General features: G+C 35.2%; 1 protein-coding gene across 1 annotated transcript in view; it reads left to right on the forward strand.

The window, feature by feature from the left end:
* The window catches only part of Ano3 (anoctamin 3), a 279,126-nt gene that overhangs the window by 172,139 nt on the left and 88,242 nt on the right, over positions 1-18,745 (forward strand). The window contains exons 9-13 of the mRNA XM_008841730.1: positions 2,672-2,778; positions 5,454-5,509; positions 8,216-8,337; positions 12,768-12,902; positions 17,608-17,704. Coding sequence (XP_008839952.1) covers positions 2,672-2,778; positions 5,454-5,509; positions 8,216-8,337; positions 12,768-12,902; positions 17,608-17,704 — 517 coding nt within the window. The remainder of the gene's footprint in view (positions 1-2,671; positions 2,779-5,453; positions 5,510-8,215; positions 8,338-12,767; positions 12,903-17,607; positions 17,705-18,745) is intronic.

Genomic DNA, 18,745 nt, shown 5'->3' on the forward strand with positions numbered 1-18,745 from the left:
CATTGAAATACTATGTTATATAATTGCATGCATTCGTTTTAGTCTTATTAAACTACAGAGAATGAGAATTTCCCAGGGGCTGTTACATGACTCACTCTCTTATCTCTCATTCTCTCCTCTTCCTTTCTCTCTCTTCCTACCTACCTGCTTTCATTAAAGAATGTTTGTCAGATTCTGCATTCCACCAGTTGAATTATAAGGGGAATTATGGCACATTGTCTTCCTTCAGCCTTCAAAGCACTCCTATTTAAATGTTATAGACAAGAATGCAATTGTCAAATTAAATAAACTAGGACAAACATACGATATAGAAATATGCAGTGTAATACAGGGACAAGGCTGTAGAGCACACCTACACCATTGTGGATTAACTTCTATTCTGCCATACTGGAAATTAGTGGAATTCCAGACCAACAAATCTGTACAGCCAGAAATTAACATGAATTATTCCTCTTCAAAATATCCTATTTATTCTATAAGTTAATCTTGGAAATATATCTAGAAGCTTCCTTTCTAATCACAGCTCTGGAGAGACGAGGGGAAGCAGAACCCAAAGGACTTCAGTGCCTATAGGTAGGTCATAGCTCAGGGGTGCTTCCATAGGACCTTAAAAGGTCTGTACTGCACCAAATCAAACCAAACCAAACCAGACCAAACAACAACAACAAAAAGTCCCTCTTCGAAAACACAAATAATCAGCTTAATCTTTGAAAAACATCAATCAGGTCATCAAAACCTCTGACTTAGGTTAGACCTTCCAAAGTGTCTCCAATTTGTACTTAGCACCACAAAAGTCAGTTTGTGATGATTTCCTGTGAGGCAGTCATGCTATTGTTCCCAGGCAACGCTCTCATTCCATCTTCTAATATTTTCCCACCACTACTTCCTCCTGTCTGAGCCACAGTCTGTGAGTCAGGTGCTCAAGTGTAGTTCTGGCTGAGCCTTGCTCCTGTTTCTTTGGCTGATTCATTCGGCCCACAGGTTTTTGCAGGATATTTTCTTTCTTATCTTTATTCCCTCGTTAAAGCAGCACACTTCAAGAAAAAATTTGTCTGAAAATTCTGCTCATTGTCCGTTACCCCTGTCCTCCCTGTGCTACTTATTATATGATCTCATTTTTCTTCAGAGAAACAATTTAGAATTTTCTTATTTATTAGTTTATTTACTTTTTAAATTTATTTGATTAGATCATCTGTTTCATTCCTTCATAACATAACCTCATACTAAAAATGAATTTATCTGCATTAGAACTAGTTGATCACGTATGCTGACACAATTTCAAGGTGAAAAAAATCTAAAACATCCGATTGATGAACATTCTTTCTGCTGCTTATAATTACCAGGGCTCTGAATTGAATATATTTGAATATAAAAAACACATTTAATCTGAGATACTGAGGAATTCACAGTCTAATAAAATGGAGAGATGGACTGACTAAAAAAAAAACCATAAGACTGAATAGCAAGCAAGTAGACTGAGAAAAACACAAGTTTCACAGAAGAAATGAAAAGAGAGAATCTGGGAAGACTTTTATAAAAGAGCAAAGCCTTCTTAGGAATTTCAATTTATAGATGATCTGGAGAAAGAAGGAAGTCATTAAAGAGGGAACAAAACACAGATGTAAAGAAATTGGGGTTAGGAGTATTTAAGGTGATGATAGATCTGCAATTTCACAGATAATCAGATACAGGAAATCAGAGCTTTAGAAACAAGACTGGGGTAGTTTGTAGACTCGAAGGAAAGTAAGTCTAATTCTGCTTCTAATAGAGAGGTGACGCCATAATGAAGGTAGGAGATACTCTAAAGATCTGAACAGTTTCAGAAGTCCGTGGTGAGCTGAGTGGTAAGTTAGTGAGGCAATCTTCTGACAATTCAGGAAATGAGCGTTGACACTGAGGGGAGAGAGGTGGTTCAGTAGGCAAGCTGATTAGCTTGTAAATGCTTGCGGGGTATGGAGGAGGGTGAAGAGGAAGCAAGGATCAGAGAAGAGCTCATACTCAGAAATGAGATGCCTGGCAAAATGATGGCTCATTGTTCACAGAGCTAAAAGGCAGGACGTGTCTCAAATCCAGTGAGATCCAGCTCACTCCACAGTTTTGAGTCTCCCAGTATGATGCATGGTAAACACTGAAACTGATTCATTCTCTCAGCTTGAATCACACTTTAGCATTTCAGTTCATTTATCTCATGGGATTTCTTTTTGCTGCTGCTCCCACAAGAGGACAATATAGCATATCAAGGGAAAAGGAGAACTATCATTCATCACTAGGTTCTGCAAACAAAATAAGCTGGATTAGAAAGGGTGGCATGGGGGATGACATCAGTTTTTAATGCAGTTCATTTGGAGTTACATTGCTTGAGGTAGTACAAAATTTGCCTCTGCCAGTAAATAATACATTTCTCCTTAGTCCATGTCAGCAAACCCTTTGAAGACATTGAGACAAGACCTTCTCATAAACTTAATATACTAACATGAAGTTTTGATCATTCTCTTCATTTTCTCTGTGAATTCTGGCTTTATTGATTTTCTTTCAGAGGGGAGAACCTCCTCTCTTCACATGCATTAGCTTTAATGGTAGGTACAGATGGATGATTCTCCACAAATTTATAAATCTGACTATATTTTCTGTTTGGCTTTGAAGATTAAAACCAATACCTTATTCTTAACAGCTTCATGATAAACAATAAGGACACGTTTTTCAGCAATGCTACCAGAAGCAGGATAGTTTATCACATGCTGGAGCGAACAAAATATGAAAATGGGATGTCAAAAGTGGGTAAGAACATTATTTATAAATGGGGATAAAGTAGATCAAAGTTATCTGCACAGATATTGCTGTATAACAACTAAAATTGTGCTTTCATTCATTAAATATGAATGCTTAACACATCAAACACAAAGTCTAGAAATATTTTATACTATCTTTCATAAAAAAAATGATGCCCTTTGGTTAAATGTTTCAAAATATAAAATGTACAACTTTATAAGACATATTTTATTTCTTGAAATTTATATAACAGTTACATATTTTTCCTTTTATTGAAATTTTGTGCTTTTCATACATAAGTTCTTAATCAATCTTAATAATCTTTATACCCCTTTCCTGACTGACATCCTCCCATAGCCCCCCCACCCCACTGGAGTTCATACATTCTGTCAATTGTGTTAAAGCCTATCATGTCAAGTTAGTGTCCCCAGACATCCATCAGTGCAAGTTCATCCACTGGAGATCAAGCCTAGCTAAAGTCGCTCCCTTTAAAATGATGTGCTCTTCCTCACCCAGAAGTAATCACCTGCCAATAATTCTTTGACTAAGATTAGGGCTTGGACAGGACTATATTAATCTCTACCCACCCAGGGCTCAGGGACCATTTTGGAAGAGGGGCCAGAAGACTGTAAGAGCCAGAGAGGAGGTCCATGACCATATGAGAATAGAGTTTTACAAGCTCCCAGGGACCTTGCTCATATGAATCTACATCAATGGTGTCAGCATGCTCATGACCTATGCAAACTCAAGCAGACAAAACAATTATATTTTTAATGAAAATCTGCACAGAAAGTGGTTTAGTATGGCTTAAAAATAGAATACATTCAGAAATACCAAAAATGTCCACACTGAGCAAAAGTAAGTATATAGACACAAGTTTAGAGATGCATATCTATTAAAGTGTATTATATCTATTCACTCTTCTTTAACATAAATTAAGGGCACATTATCTGCAAAATCTTACATATATGTATATATATGTATATACATATGTATGTTGCATTATGTATGTTTATGTTACATGGCTTACAAAAGAGATTTTCTACTCAGAAGTTAAAAAGTAATCACTCTCCCATATTGGACTTTGAAAGATATTCATGACCATCAGTAAAGAAAAAAAGATTATGAAATGTCTAATATAATTTCATTTCTTTAATATACATACCTCAAAAGTGAGAAAAGTGCAGACCAATGTGTAAGAACTCTAACAGAGATTGTTCTGTAATATTAAATAGTCGTTTATTTTAATTTACTAAATGTATGTGTTGTTTGCAGGTTTGGCAGTTTACTCTATGTATAATAACAAAAATTTCCAAGGATTCCCCTGAGAAAAATCAATAAAGCTTACATAAAAAACTGAAACAACAGGTCACAAATAAGCTTTTCAATTGTCAACCTGAAATATGCAACATTGAAGAAACCAGGCATTAGCCAATTGTTCTAAAGTCTTTGAAATTAAAACATGACCACCATTGGACACTTTTTTCTCTCCCTCCTGACTTGTGCTATGATGGAGCACAATACAAGTAAAATGAACTATGTTTCGTGTTGGCCACTTTAAACAGAGGAAACTTCAGAGTCTGTTTTACTTCTGACTAATACTTTAATTTATCACTAAGCAATCAAAATGTTACCTTAGACTGAAACAATGACTTCAATCAGGAATTTTCTAAAGAAACAATATATAAATAAATAAATAAATCCAGAATATGAGCTGAAAATATACCTACATCATAGAACTTTTGCTTATGTAGACTTTAAAACACAGTGACATTTTAAATGGTTATAAAGGTATTATACTCTGTGCAACATATATAATAAATACAAGTGTTAAAAGTAAAATAAGATTATTCAATTTTTCAGTTACAAATTTATACTTAAAATGGTAAAATACATTACTTAAAAGACACAGATATGTATTATATAAATATATATGTATATGTGTTGTTCTTTTGAAAAATTCACTGTTTTCATAGCCCATATGTACCATATGAAAATAGTATTGCAAATAGCTACATAACATTCTCTGATAAGCAGTCATTAAACTACTTACTAACCCCCTAATATAATTGTCTTTGTATCATGATAAAGGTGTCCTTGTTTCAAATGTGTAAATATTTCTAATTCTTTCATCCATATTAATAAATAATATTGCAACAAAGGTTCGTCTCCAGAAGGGATTTTCTCAGGGCTTATGCTGACCACTGTATTATACTGTACCCTCTCTGAGATGACAAGTTTGAGTGCAGCATACTATTTATGTCCCTTTGACTTATGATAAAAACACACTTCTAAATACAGTAATCCTTTGAGTCAGATTCTGGGAGCAGAGAAGTTTTCTTCTTTGTCTAATCTTTTTTGTTTTCCAAGGAGAAAAAAAAAAGTTGTTCCTAGTTTATTTGATCACAAATAGTATTAAAAATGTCCTGCATATCATGATATGATATGGCAAAATGAAAGTCTGTGTTGATATCTTATGAATCTCCATTTCCCAATGTTGTGTGGATACAACCTAGCTGAATATTAGTCTCTTTCTCAAAAGTTCTGTCCTTATAGGTAATGTGGCTGTAGATGTCATTTGAATGACTTTAAATTTTTTGAGAAGTCCTTGTTCCATGAATATGTATATTCTTTAGAGGAAATTCTTCATTGATTTGACTCACACATTTTTTTTCTCTTTCTAGGTATCCGTAAGCTTATAAATAATGGCTCCTATATAGCAGCATTTCCCCCACATGAGGTAATTTTGAAAGATATTTCTGTTTGAAAAAGTAAAATGTTTTCATGCTCATTGCCCGACCCATCTTATTCTCTTGAGCTGGGTGCCCACACCCAGGACAAGTGCTCCTGTACCTGAGACCAGTTATTATCTCCCTGTTGCACAATGATTCTTCAACTCCAAAACACTTTAGTAATTTGCCCCATGAAAGGCACCCCAGCTCCCCAGCAGCAGTCATGGGTGGGGCTTAAACATCCTAGCTGTAGAGCTCTGCTCCAGCAAAATGTCTTATGCTTGAACCTGAATGAAATGCAAACCACTACAAGCAGCATGTCCCTTGCTGTATCTACTACTTCAGAATACCAGAAAATTTGAAATAAGCATACAAAAAAAATCCCAATCTATTACTTACTCCATTCCCTGCCAGATTATTACCTCACTACCAATTTTAAAAGGAATTTCTACTCTAAACTGTGTAGGGCCCTGTCTAACTGAAACAACACTTGACTCTGTCTTGCTCATTTTTACCTCTCACTCTACTCTTGACTTCTTTTTAACATCTTGCTTCATATTTAAAATAAACTGGAAGTTTCACTTCTGGACTTTCAAAAATAATTACTCTGATTTATTAATTAAGACAGCAAGTTAAAAGGATCAGATGTGATAAATTTGCAGTCCTATATGACTAATAATTGATAAAATGTATTTAATAGTATTTATACTGTGTCACAGGGTTAAATGTCTTATTTTAAAGAGTGAAGTATTTAATAATTAGTTTAATCTAAAATATTAAAGACTTTAATAATGAAAATTGTGGAAATGGACTATCTCTCATTTCATCCTTGGAACAACCCTGTGTGGCTAACAGCAATAAAATAATTATTTAAACATATGTAATGAAATTACAGAAAGATTAAGTGTCAAATGCACAGTTTTGAGCACAGAAAGTCATCTTCAAAAGCATATAATCTTTTTGAAGTGTCCATTTTCAGTAGAATTAGGAAAAGAATAATAATCATGAGCAGTGTACTCTTGGGTTTCATATGCTCAGCCAACATGCCTGTTTGCCCATGATTCTGACAACACAGAGGAGCTTAATATTATTCTCACTTTAGATATAAAGAAACATAGCTGAGATAAATCAAGTACGATGTCAAATATCATATTGAAGTAATCAGAGCAGTACATCTAAGAGTCATTTTAGTAAAGGAAGTTTTGGTTTATTCTCTTAGGTATAGTAATTTTCTCTCTATAATTAGCCTGTGCACTGATAGTTCATTTGGCAAAATTCAGTATCTGCCATGACTGCATTGCTAATGATAGCCTTTCTCATTTGTGATTATTTGAAATGTTAACATATGGCACAAGTAAACAGAGACTAGAAAACAGTACTGCTGCAATATTGGTGAAACATAGTAGCCAGACAGTTCAGGAGCGCAGGAATTTCCTATTGAATTTAATTTCTATTAGCTCAGGGAAGAACAGCAAATTATCTAAGAGGAAAACTTAGTCAATAGTATTCTCTAATATAGTTTGATAGCTACTTTAAAATGTATGACTTCCTTCTTCAGTGACTGAAGAAAGCTGTAACTTTGATACTCCTACCCACATGCAATCCCATGGCAGATAGCCAGTCTAGTTTCACAAGCAAGCTTACCTTTCTCCATTGAATGTTCTGTGCTTTAAAAAAAAATCTAGGTCTTGGGCTGGGGAGATGGCTAAGTGGTTAGGAAAACCTACTTTTCTGGCAGAAGACCCAGGTTCGAATCCCAGCACCCACATGGCAGCTAGCAACTGTCCGTAACTCCAGTTCCAGGTGATCTGACAGCCTCTTCTGTCCTCTGTGGGCATTGCATAACATATGTGCACTTACCTACCTGCAGGCATAACACTCATACACATAAAAAATTTTTTAAAAATCTAGATCTTTGCTTTCCTTTCCTTGGTTTCTAATGATTAGACTTTAAATGCTTAGGCTACATTAGAGAGGGGGCTCTGGGACTGCACAAATGTGCTTGCCCTTCCCTATCCGCCCCTCCTTTTTTCTATATTAAAGAGCCGGAGATGGTATCCACGTTTATCTCCCTGAGACTTTGAGGCACCTGAAAACCAGAGTTCAAAATGTCAAGAAAACTTCATCAGAACTTTGAGACATGGTTGTTGGGGAACTCAACCATATGAAACCCATATTAAAAATACGGAAGATATAGTGTTTCAAATGCTTAAATATTACAATGTCTAAAGTAAGTTTTCAGGACACTGAGCTCTAAAGCATGAGTGGGTTAGATATTAAGGTCTCATACTTTTAAAATGAACATTTACTTCCATATGATCTATAAATAAAACTTTTCAAGATTAGATCACTTCTTGAAGCCAAAGGATACTCTCAGTTTTTCAGTTCAAGATTATAACAATTTCTGTTATTGATATTGAATTTTTTATTTAACAAAACTTGAGTTCCAAACAGTGAAAACTAAAGTCTAGTTTACTTTAATAAAATCTGCTTAAATTGTTTGAAAGATAATTTAAGGAATGATTTTCATGGAACTTTCATAATATTTCCAGGGAAAAAGGCATCTACTACATTGTTCCAATGATAAGTTTAGTTTACAATCTCAGATATTTTCAGTAACTGTCTAAATTATCTTGTTAGAGATTAACTAGTTCTTATTCAGTTCAAAGCAGTTAAAGAGCAGTTTCTATTCCATGTTATTGTATCTCTCTCAGGGAGCCTACAAGAGTAGCCTGCCCATCCAAACCCATGGACCTCAGAACAACAGACATCTTTTATATGAGCGTTGGGCACGCTGGGGAATGTGGTATAAGCATCAGCCTCTGGATTTAATCAGGTACTTTGGATGGAATGGTAATAAATATTGTTATTTTCTAAGACCTGAAATTATTTCTGACCAACATTTTTTCAGTTAGGAAAAAAAATTTGGAAGAAAGAAATCACTGCATGATTTCTCAGCAGAAGGAGCTTAATGCAGGGAAGTTGTTGTACAGAGAATGAGAGAGCAATGAAAATGCCTTTGAAGTCAACCAGAGATTAGTAACTGTGGAACGTGACTGAAACCCCTGAACACAAAGGGGATATGGCATCAAATACATAATGTCGTAGCCCAGGTTCAAGGCCCTGGGGAACACCAAGAGGAGTAAAATGATTGGGCTATCTCTTCTTCCTACCTTCAAGTCTTCCAGTATCCCCTTGCCTAAATTCACCATAAGCATTGACAATATAACCTGAACAATCAATTGCTCTGTGAAGAAACCAAAACATGCCAAAAATAGGATGAGCGCATAGAGGAAAATAGCCAACACAGCATCTGTGCCTGTGAAGTCATCACTCAGTATTCACAGAGGATTGTCACAGAATCCCCTTTCAAATACTACAATTAATACTGTCTGTGATGCCTAAATTCCTTATGTACAGTGTTGTACTGTTTCCATAGAGCCTATGCATCACTTCAATATAGATTTAAAAATCATCTCTAGAAATTACGTAACACTTAATACAGTGTGAATGTCATATAAATAGTTGATATACTGTATTATTTATGAAATAATGATAAGAAAAATAGTATACAGTTTAAGCATATTTCATACAGACAGAACTATACAGCCTTCATTGCATTTTTGACCTGGAGACAGTTGAATTTGTGAGTATATAATATAATGATGCAGAGGATTTGCTGCTTTTATCTTCCAAAAAGTTGCTTTCTCCACTCTATTCCAGGAAATACATTCTATTGGAGAATTGCTCTCAACTGCATTTATTATTAAAAGTGTGAAGTATATATCTTAATTCTCTACCTAATTATAAATATTTATAGACTAAAAAGAAACATTCATATTATTAAACTCTATGCATTATTTTCATTTGCCTATAGACTATAAATATGAGGAATTGCTTGTAACTATACAGTCAGTGGTTTAGCAGGAAACAAAACACCGAATGCATACATGAAGGGAATTCAGTAAAAAAAGAAATTATATTCAGAAGTGTTTACTAGTGTCATGGAAGTCAACAAATAGTGACATGCTCAGGGAAAGCAGTTTCTGAATCTTACTCTAAAAGGCCAAGAAGTGGAACAAATTTCCAGAGCTTACAGATGACTAGCCATGAAAGGAAGTGCCTGTAACTGTGACCTGAGGAAGAAGTCAGTGGCGGAAAATCATGGCCCAAGAGAAAGGAAGCCAGCTTAGCTGGTATCTCAATACCAGCGAGATTCTCTGAAAGAGCATAGAAATAATGGAGTTGCTAGCTAATCCACAGAGGTGACACTTGTGTGCACATGGGAGAAAGAAAACTGGTGGCGTGTGCACTTGGAGGTACAAAAGATATATTCAAAGACTAAATCATTTCAATTCCAAATGTTCTTGAGTATATCTAGAATCAAGATATTTTGATTCTTATCTGTCAGTCTTAACAAATTCCCTGATTCTAATTTATGAAGGTAAGTGTATTGTTTTGGATATATATGCATAGACTACAGTGAGCAAGATGTGCTCACAGAAAGACTGATTTTCAAATAGCATTTCAGTGTCAATAGCTGTTTTAAATCTATAGGCAACATTGCCGTTGCTGCTTCAGGCAATTTAAACAAGCAGTAAACAGAGCACTGAAGGGATACTTTGAAGAGAATTCAGTAAAATAACTATATTTTTTAACAAATATTGGTATCTATTACTGACAGGGTTATCCAGCTACTATTCCTTGTTCACAGAGAAGGCTATGTTTTTATTACAAAGTTGCCATTAAGTGACTAAGCAGTGCTGTGTCATGATGGGCCTACCAAGAAGGTTGTGTAATAAAAGAATTTAACTTATATTTCAATAGCTATAACAGTCCAGGAACTTGTAATAAAAATTGAAATATTGAAACCTAAAGATTAAACTGTATAACCTTATGCATAAAATTTTGTGCAAGGCATGAGTTTTCAGGCCTTTTCATCATCTGTAATTAAGTTGCACTTCAGACCAGACAGTTTTGCAGAGATGGGTCTTTGCTTACCTTCCTTTCTATAGTGAGAGAAGGATGTACAACAGTTGAGTTCTTCTGATACAGCTAGATCATGACTGGTGGGATCCCCACAGACAAAACGTGCATTCACACGCTCAGTAAGGAAATTCCTTAATAGGGCTTGAAAGCTACAGACCTGGGAATTCATGGGTTTTTTTTTAAGTAAACATAAAATAAACATCGTTTCTGGAGATATGTTTGTCTTGTTTTCCCATTTTAAATTTGAATTCAAACATTTAATAGCTAAGACATAATTAGTTTTACTCAAATTTTTCAAAGAAAAAGTTGAAATCAAAAGGAGCAGCTTTCAAAGCTATTCAGCCGTAAAACCCACATACAGAAACGGTGGTGTGGCATTTGAAACAATTTTAACAAGGGGCATTAAGTGAATTTAATTTTTTAAAATGTGTCTAATTATATGATTATTTTTAAAGCAGTAGATTTGAATGTTTACTTTATGACAGAAGTTACTTCAGCAGCAGAACAAATCATCAAATGAAATGCCACACAGGGCACTTCAAATAAAACCAACACAAAGAGAATTGCTGCGACTGCAGGGGGGGATTGCAGCCATAGTTACCAGTTCTTTTTCTCTTGCTCTGCTCCAGTTTGTTAGATCTAGCTCTAAGGAAGAATTAGGTATTATAGAAAATTTTGCACAAAAGTGTCTCAGGAGAAGGTCATTTTTTGCAGTCTTTCTTTGTAGCTAGCTTTTCTCTCTCCTGAAACAGAATGAGATCGGCTTTGTCTTAGGTAATTAAACCCTGTCCTAATAATACTGCTTATCTTAACCTTCAAGAAAGCATGCTTAACACATTAATATAATACTGTTTATAATGAGTCCCTGTAGTCCATGTTGACATTATTGCAAAGATAACCCATTGTTTGCAAAATGTTCTAAAAGCCCTGTTTCATCCCACTGAGGGATTTAAGGTACTATAATAAGCTTGTGTTTCAAGTAGGAACTTATCATTGTATAAGAAATGAATAGACAAGTGTCTAGGAGAAAGAAATAGAAGGAAAACACAGACAAGTGATATGTAATAGAGGATGACTTCATATCTTCACCTGATGAAACATGTGTATTAATTGTCATGATACAGAAAATAAATAATAAAGGGAATGATTTTCAGATTTTCAGAAAGAACTGTTCATGAAAACTGACAAACGAATGTTCTTTTCAGCAATAATCACTACTCAATGCATTATTCCCACATGACTTGTGAAGCATCAATCTTTAGAAACTTAACAAGGGAAAAATAGATTTTGTTAACTAACCCATTTTATATGATGGAGACTGAGCAGTAGTAGGAAGATCAGGGAATTTAAAAGTATTTTTACTAGAGCTTCATAAATTATATGACTGTAGAAACTGACAGTGGAGTATAAAGGAAGAAGGAAATAGATCTTAGAAACTGCCTCATTCATCTGCCACTCCACAGAAACCATGTTCACCAGCTGAAGGATGATAAAGTATATTTATTCTTAGTTTCTGATAATTTTCCAGTAGTGGCTGCTAGTGATGCAATATGCAGGTCTACCTCAAGCAGCTTAAAATGTTATGGAAATGAAGAGGAGTTGAGGAGTGAAGGAGAGTTGTTATAAGGTATCATAAAAGAGGGAACTTTAGGGCATGGATGAGCAAGATACCCAAGAAGAATGGAAGAGGGAGTCAGGGAAGGTACCCGGAAGAAGAAGCTTTATGACGTGAAGGACAAATATCAGTTAGTGGGAGATGGTAATTTTTTTACTTTTAAGGATTCCAAAGTTAGAGACCAGTGTTAATCAAGGGAAGAGTTGTGTGATTCAGACACTGCAGACTAGAGCTTGGCTGAGGAAAATGAGATGTAATCGTGCAGATTGTGTAGCTCAGGTGTGTGGCAGGGGTGCCAGCTACTCTGAGCTTGGAATTTACCTAGAGAGGAGATAGGCCTTTTATTTCTAATCCTCAAAAAAGCGACAAGGTTTAGCATAGCTCTTTATATAGAGACGAAAAGGATGCTACTAGGTTGGAGAAATGCAGGGACTGAGTCATAAAACCTGTTATTAAGAAATTTGGAACAGAAATAGATACAGTTCATAAATTGCCCCATAATGTCCCTATAATGAGAATATTTATTAGTAAACATCTTCACCTTTATGAATTCATTAACAACCACGATTATAAGATACCCTAGTATTGCTGGCAAGTAGCTAGTGTTGGTCAAGCCAAGCATCTAACACCAGTGCATTCTGAAGGTTTGCTTTCTCATGCAGGCTGTACTTTGGTGAGAAGATTGGATTGTACTTTGCTTGGCTGGGATGGTACACTGGAATGCTGATTCCTGCAGCAGTTGTTGGCTTGTGTGTTTTCTTCTATGGATTAATTACAATGAATGAAAGTCAAGTAAGGTAAGCTATGAAAAGACTTATAAGAAATATTTGACCCACATTCTGAGTGGGCAAATGCCTACGAACAATGGTAGTAAATAACTATAGTGCAATTTAATTGTTTACCCTTTTTAACTTTTTAAAGTAGGACAGAAGCACTGTTGAAATGTCATTTTGATACTTTTTTATCATGAGATACAGATGTTCCTCCACATCCCAATAAAGTTTAAAATAAACGAAATGTAATAGATTTACTGTTCCCACTGATTATGTACTAGTGGAGGGATTTAGCCTCTTTTTGTTTGAAATACATATTCTTTCACCCTTGCTGTAAGAAATGTTTTAGAAGTATTAGCAACCTATTTTCTTGTATGCTTGCTGGTACTATATTACTGCTACTGCTGTCACACTATAATTAAGATTCTGTCAGACTTTCTATTCTAAACCAAAGTAATCAGCACTGAATATCTTGAGTTTCAGAATTTGCACTGAAATTTTCCATTCAAGGTGCCAGACCAGGATGAGGTTGAGTCCTAGGTGTTATCTTGGTGGGAAGACAGGGAAGAGAGTAGGTTTTTTGTGTTGATTCTGAAAATTTGTATTTTATTAAGCTCTTTTTTGTTTGTTACAAAGTAGTGAAATGTTAAAATACTGGAGATATGAATTTATTTACTATGGTTCTACAGGATATGGCCAACCCAGCTGCAATTATACTTGCTAATTGTCCTGCAGTTAATTATGGGAAGAAACAACATTAAAGATTTAGATAATGTGTGTTCATGTGAGTGCAATAGCCCTATGTAACCCGAAGTGCTCATACCTGTGTTTTGGAGAGGATATGTCGCAATTAAGACGGAATAAGCAAGTATATGTGGCCTGTTTCTCAGGGTTCTGAGTTTCAGGATGAGTTCAAAGAGCTGAAGTCACAATTTTCTAGCTCCTTCTTGCCTCTTTGGCAACAGATCCCACACAAAAAGTGTACCCACCTCAGTATTGACCAGCTTCACAAATATTGCTTAACGAGCCTCCCGAATATTTCTTGCTATTCTTAGCAATGAAAGCTTCATCCATTCATCAGTGCCAGTTGCATGCTGGGTAAATTACCAGTATCACTTAACTAGCATTCCATAACTTTATGTGGAGGCAGATAAATTCATCTTTAAAGAAGTAAGTGACTTGTTCAGACTCTATCTGCTAAGAAATTAGCTAAATTTCAAGCCTCTATCTAATTCATTTTGTAAAAAGTATTGTGGTGCAAATATTTAAAACTAGACCTATCCTCTTAACATATTTTAAGTGCCAAAGGCATTATAAGCATAGGGCCATAAAGATCTCTACAACTCACTTATTTACTGTGTGTAAGGGAAACTGTACCCTTGAACACCAACTCCCTGTTCACCACTCCCTTTCCACTGCTTCTGACAACTACAAATATGTTCTCTCTTTTGTTGGATAGTATGGACTGTGTTAGATACATCATATCATGAAATAGGAGGGCATGTTCCTTTCTGTGACTGGATTATTTCACTATGCAAAATGTATTCTAGACCATCCATGCTGTCTTAGTCAGAAGAATTCCTTCTTTAAGGCCAAGTATTATTGCATTCAACACACATACAATTTTTCCTTATATATTAATGATGGCATAGATACTTTGTTTCAATATTTTTTGGCAATTTAAAAAAATATTTCAGTGAAGTAATGAACATGGGAGCATCACAGCAATTGTTACGGTTAAAGCCTGGACACTGGCATCCCAAGCAGGGCAAGATTATAACCAATCATATTATAACCAATCATAACCAATACACCAATTAACGACAGAGGTAATAGTGCAAAGGAAAGATAGGAGATTTACTCAATGAGGCCACAGGGGGATAAGGAGCAGATAAATTGGTCCACTAGAGGAGTAGATCCAAACGTCTGTGCTCAGTGCACATAAGCGCCTTCTTTAATTGATAGCAATGGTTATTTCTGAAATAAGCCCTTAATAGGCATTAGCATAGATATAAACCTGAAGAAAGCTGCAAGGACAGTCGTAGCTTAGATTGCCAAATTCTGCAAAAGGAATTAACAAATTTCATGTCAGAATCACTCTCTCCCTCTAGTGGCTAAATAAAGTAAAAGAAACTTGTGATACTCAATTCCCTTATTTCATGGGAAAACATTATCAAAATAAATTTTTCAGAACCTGTAAGATGGCTCAGTGTGTAAAAGCACTTACAGCCAAACTTGAAAACCTGATTTTGGTTCCTAGGACCCACATGGTGGAAAGAGAGAACCAAGTCCTTCAAATTTTCCTCTGAACTGCATGTGTACCTTTTGGCAGGTACACATCTACACACATGCACACACACACACACACACACACAGACACACACACAGACACACACACCCACATACACACAATAAATAAAGAATGAAAGCATGAAAGAAGAAAGAGAAATAAAATAATAAATAAATAAATAAATAAATAATTGTTCTTTAAGGCATGTGGCACACATCTATAATCCTAGCTCTTAGGAAGTAAGGGAAGCAGGATTAGGAGTCTGAGGCCAGCCTCAGGTTATGTAGGAGGTTAAGACCAGCCTGGGCTAAATAAGCCTTGTCTTATGCATTAAAAATACTTTGAACGTGTTCAAGCCCCCTCCTTCATATCCACTTTTACCCTATCACCACACTTCATGTACTCTGTTTTCTTTTTAAAAGGTCTGTTAGGTGTAATCTGTGTTCCTCAAATTCTCTTGGGTATGAATCTATCTCTGGGAGACAGACCAACCTACCAGGTGTCACAGCCCTAAAGAAAATTGACTCTCCCTCCCATCAGGTATCAGTTGTCAGTAGATCCTCAGCTGGGACTGAGACTTCTTACCCACTTCCTTCATCCATGTTGGAGTTTATCTGGCTTGGCCTTGCACAGGTATCATGCATTCTTGGAGAAGCAATAAAATAAGAAGAAGAAAATAAGAAAAACAAAGAAGCATTTACTATTTCTAAACTATGTATCAGAACAAGCTTTGAGCAACTGACAGTGAATTGAATGATGACAATAAGCTAAGATTCTCTTAATGACTTGGAGTCAAGACAAGGTGATATGACAACAAAGGCTTCTGCTTGGGCATTTACTAGGTTGAAAGGATGCTGTGCTATAAGCAAACCAAGCCTATAACCTATACTTTGTATGAGATTCCAATGAATAATAAATTGTGGGACATCTGTGGAATGCAAATGGGTTATTTTTAGCCCATTTTATAAAATGGGATGTATGAAAATTCTTCCTATTCCCTAAAAATCAGTAGATTGCTAAGAGCTAAGTGTTCTGTTTCTTTAAGGCTTTAAACACGAGGGTTTTACCATTTCCACCTACTTCATATATCTTAGTTCTTAGGAAAATGAAAGTGTTGTGCTGCATAATATGCATTCCATCATCATTGATCATTAATTATTAATCCTTATAGATACACATATTCTTCATAAATGAGCTTGTGCTAGTTTAAAATATGTCACAGTCAATGGAAAACTAGATCTACAATCAGCAAAACCCAAGTTTATGTCCCAGAAGTACCTCTTTCTAGCTCTTTGACCTTGAGCTTAAGTTGAGCATGTGCATGTTTCCTGTGCCAAACAGAGAATTCCCATTACCTAAGATTGAAGACAAGGCTGTTAAGCGTGTGAGTCCATCATCCTCCCTGTGAATCACCGTGTGTCATTGTGATATTGTATCATTGCTTACTGTTTACTCTTCACTTTGTATGGAAGTGATAAACATCTCACACTTGAAATACACATGTATTTTTATGCTTTGAACATATACTTTTAAAACAACAAATCTTCCTGCATTACTTATTAAATTAAAATTAACATTTGTATTTCAAAGCATATTTTCTAAAGCCTTTAAAATCCTTTTAATTTTTGCAAAGCAGAGTTAGTTAAAGAAATCTTACCAGGGAGATACAAAATGGAGAGTAGCCATGGGTGGCAGATAAAGGCACAAAACATCCTAAAAAATAGGTGGCTATGAGCCCTGAGCTAATAAGACTTTCCAGAAGTTGTTAGTGACTCCTTACTCCTATCACCCAGCTATCTATAATATATGTTGAAATATTTAAGGCCGTGGGCATGAAATGGAAAGGATAGATGCCACAAAGCTATATCCTAATTGAAAGTACATTTATATTATATTATATTATCTATTATATTGATATATAGACTATTATATTATCATGATAGTGTCAAAAATACCACACACACACACACACACACACACACACACACACACACCAATTAGTATTTCATTTCCTAGAGAAGGTTCTACACCAAGTTACATACTGCAGTGTGGGTTATACATTTTATAACCTTTGCCCAGGGAAGGCAGAATGCTCAGGTTTGATTCCAACTCTGGCTATTCTACTCCTCTGAGGTTGGTGAACTCTTCAGTTGATTATTCTGCATGCCATGGAAGATCATCAAAAAGTGTAGAGACACTTAGAATAAAGTAACATATAAGTTAAGGTATGATCTATTATTATTATTATAGTGTTTTGACAGGATTTTCTAAAATTAAATAAGCGAAGACAAATATATCACAGGTATCCGCACATACTCAATTCAAAGCCAAAATCTAAACCTGTCCTTATTGCTCCCCACTGTTTCTCCCCTGTTCCTGTCTACATTGGTGCTGTAGGGACTAAGGCGGGGGTTCCTTTTTTTTCTTTGATTTCTCAAGCCAAGAAATTTGTAAGGCCACTGAAGTCTTCATGTGCCCTCTGTGTGACAAGAATTGCTCTCTGCAGAGACTCAACGACAGCTGTATCTATGCCAAGGTGAGTGTGGCTCTGCAAAGTCTCCACTCTGAACTTTAATCATTCTGAGAATTAGACAGTAAGACATTCTCCAGTAAATACCATTTCTGCTAAAAATAACTGTCTCCAAGAGTTTCATCAATCATTGTTGTCTTGACAACTAGAAAAATGTCAATTTGTTTCAATTTAAAAGAAAATATACTCTTACTTCAATATTCCTTCCTCTATCATAATTGATAATTGATACCATAGCCACAAAATTCCACTTGATATTGTATCTGGATTTGTTTTATGAGAAAAATTATTTCCATTGCTGACGATTCAGTTTGTAGTTTCATGAACTCATGAAGTTAAAACACTTCTAGTTGTGCAGAAAAATGAACTACATCAAAAATTTTCATATATTGGTCATTCAGAATCATCTGAAGTTATTTTTTTTAATTTTGAAAATCAGGTCATCCCCATGAGGAATTAAATCATAATCTTTAGGTTTAAAACCTTCATGCTATCATATTCTAAAATTTCCCGGGTGAATCCAGTGTTCATACAGTTATAAGAAACATCAGTTTTTACAATTATTTGTTGCCCATTTTAAATAAAGTTGTTATATCAATAGATATTCAATTCATTAAAACACCAATGTTTAGTGAAATTAGTATCTAAATTATTTATCTTAAATGAATAGCAGGAGAAAAATTACTTGTTTGTAGCTTAGTTTGTAGATATGCTTAGTTTTGTGTTCCTTTGAAATGTCCAACAAAGATGAATCCCATAGACATGAATCCCTTATTTTGCAGCAGTATTTTCTTGTCACTTTATTTGCAAAATTCCAGTAGAGTAAATAGATATAGATGATACAGTTTAAATATGGTAAATATACAGATATATGGAGATAGATAGGTAGATATATAGAAGGATGATAACTAGATGATGGCTAGATGATAGATAAATAGATAGATAGATGATAGATAGATGATAGATAGATAATAGAGAGATGGTAGATGGATACAAAGATATATACATAGATAGATAGATAGACAGATAGATAGATAGATAGATAGA

This window comes from Nannospalax galili, unplaced genomic scaffold, assembly GCF_000622305.1.
Source record: "Nannospalax galili isolate Female #2095 unplaced genomic scaffold, S.galili_v1.0 scaffold481, whole genome shotgun sequence".
Lineage (NCBI taxonomy): Eukaryota > Metazoa > Chordata > Mammalia > Rodentia > Spalacidae > Nannospalax > Nannospalax galili.